Here is a 2,559-nt window from a genome sequence, read left to right as displayed (position 1 = left end):
CTCTGAATGCTTCAAAAAATGAATCCTTCAATAATTTGAACTAAATAACCAATGAATTCAGATTTCTTTTTTTTTTAAAGATTTTATTTATTTATTGGACAGACAGAGATCACAAGTAGGCAGAGAGGCAGGCAGAGAGATAGAGGAGGAAGTAGGCTCCCTGCCGAGCAGAGAGCCCGATGCGGGGCTCGATCCCAGGACTCCGGGATCATGACCTGAGCTGAAGGCAGAGGCTCTAACCCACTGAGTCACCAGGCACCCTTGAATTCAGATTTCTTTTTTTTTTTTTTTTTTTTTTAAGACAGGGAATACTTTATTCAAACCCATCAGAGAAATGGGACAGCTTGGGTCTGTAACAAAGCGTTGTGTTTTAAAGCACAGGTCAGTAATTGTATATGAGAGTATACACTGCTACATACAAATTAACTGATCAGAGCACAACTTTTCAATATTCAAAACAGAATAAGCTTCCCTGTAAAAGCAGCACCTTTGTGACATTTTTAACTTTAGTATTCCTCTCCTTCTTCTTCACCCTCACCTTCAACAGAATCTACACCAACCTCCTCATAATCCTTCTCAAGGGCAGCCATGTCCTCACGAGCCTCAGAAAACTCTCCTTCCTCCATGCCCTCCCCCACATACCAGTGAACAAAGGCACGCTTGGCATACATCAGGTCAAACTTGTGGTCCAGGCGAGCCCAGGCCTCAGCGATGGCTGTGGTGTTGCTCAGCATGCACACAGCTCGCTGGACTTTGGCCAGGTCTCCACCGGGCACCACAGTGGGAGGCTGGTAATTAATGCCCACTTTGAAGCCAGTGGGGCACCAGTCCACAAACTGGATGGTACGCTTGGTCTTGATGGTGGCAATGGCGGCATTGACATCTTTGGGAACCACATCGCCACGGTACAACAGGCAGCAAGCCATGTATTTACCATGGCGAGGGTCACATTTCACCATCTGGTTGGCTGGCTCAAAGCACGCATTGGTGATCTCTGCTACAGAAAGCTGTTCATGGTAGGCTTTCTCAGCAGAGATGACAGGGGCATAGGTGGCCAGAGGGAAGTGGATACGGGGATAGGGCACCAGGTTGGTCTGGAATTCTGTCAGATCAACGTTCAGGGCTCCATCAAATCTGAGGGAAGCGGTGATGGAGGACACAATCTGGCCTATCAACCTATTTAGATTAGTGTAGGTTGGGCGTTCGATATCGAGGTTTCTACGACAGATGTCATAGATGGCCTCATTGTCTACCATGAAGGCACAATCAGAGTGCTCCAGGGTGGTGTGGGTAGTGAGGATGGAGTTGTAGGGCTCAACTACAGCTGTGGAAACCTGAGGGGCTGGGTAGATGGAGAACTCCAGCTTGGACTTTTTGCCATAATCGACAGAGAGACGTTCCATCAGCAGGGAGGTGAACCCGGAACCAGTTCCCCCTCCAAAGCTGTGGAAAACCAAGAAGCCCTGAAGACCTGTGCACTGGTCAGCCAGCTTCCGAATTCGGTCCAAGACAAGGTCAATGATCTCCTTGCCAATGGTGTAGTGCCCTCGGGCGTAGTTGTTGGCAGCATCTTCCTTGCCTGTGATGAGCTGCTCAGGGTGGAAGAGCTGGCGGTAGGTGCCTGTGCGAACTTCATCAATGACTGTGGGTTCCAGGTCTACAAACACGGCCCGGGGCACATGCTTGCCAGCGCCCGTCTCACTGAAGAAGGTGTTGAAGGAGTCGTCTCCTCCCCCGATGGTCTTGTCACTTGGCATCTGGCCATCGGGCTGAATGCCGTGCTCCAGGCAATAGAGCTCCCAGCAGGCATTGCCGATCTGGACACCAGCCTGGCCGACGTGGATGGAGATACACTCACGCATGGTTGCTGCTTTGCGTCTGCCGAGCAGATGGCGGAGAGGAAGAGGAGAGGTTGTTGCTTCTTACAGCGCGACTCTTAGGCGGTCGATGTAAGAGAACCTCTGAATTCAGATTTCTAAACAATCATTTGCTTTACAGACTTACAGCAATATCCCACTGCTCAGTAGGATTTGGGCTGTCACAACTGGTCAATCACAGCATCTTTTTCCCCCCCAGAATGGTCATAACCTTTCAGTGCAGCCCTTGGAGATGCCCCACAGCACTGGTGTAACAGTTCACACAGCCTAGGAATAGACATGATCATGCTTTCATTGACCTTTCTTACCTAGAGAGACACACATTCCTGACAGCTCTCCCCTGCATGGTGGTAGCCACAACTGGCATTTTTTGAGACATTGATTGTCTCAATGGGAAAATGATGAGAACGTTCCTTGAAATGTTGGGCCTTTATCATGTTAGCTGTTATCCCCTGATTTCTGTGTCCATGTCTGTCCAATGTCTGCCATCTGAATGTGGCATCCCGTCAGGTGAGCACCGGGTGATGGGTTCCTCTTTCTCTCTGCTGTCTGGGGGTGCACATGACTCTCAGAATTGGCGCAGTATGCCTGAGGCACTGAAAATGGCAGCTCACATGCCCCCTCTACACTTGTGGTCTTTGTTTGTTTTAAGATTTTATTTATTTGAGAGAGAAAGAGAGAG

General features: G+C 49.3%; 1 protein-coding gene across 1 annotated transcript; it reads right to left on the bottom strand.

The window, feature by feature from the left end:
- Positions 1-375: 375 nt before the first annotated feature.
- On the bottom strand, positions 376-1,959 carry LOC116860418 (tubulin alpha-1A chain). Its single transcript, XM_032846471.1, has one exon. It carries the CDS (start codon positions 1,860-1,862, stop codon positions 507-509), a length of 1,356 nt encoding a protein of 451 aa, XP_032702362.1. The 5' UTR covers positions 1,863-1,959; the 3' UTR covers positions 376-506.
- Positions 1,960-2,559: the final 600 nt, after the last annotated feature.

The sequence above is a fragment of the Lontra canadensis genome, unplaced genomic scaffold, assembly GCF_010015895.1.
Source record: "Lontra canadensis isolate GAN:19392208 unplaced genomic scaffold, GSC_riverotter_1.0 scaffold176, whole genome shotgun sequence".
Taxonomy (NCBI): domain Eukaryota; kingdom Metazoa; phylum Chordata; class Mammalia; order Carnivora; family Mustelidae; genus Lontra; species Lontra canadensis.
The sequence above is the reverse complement of the archived record's forward strand: the minus strand, read 5'-3'. Positions and strand labels throughout refer to the sequence as shown.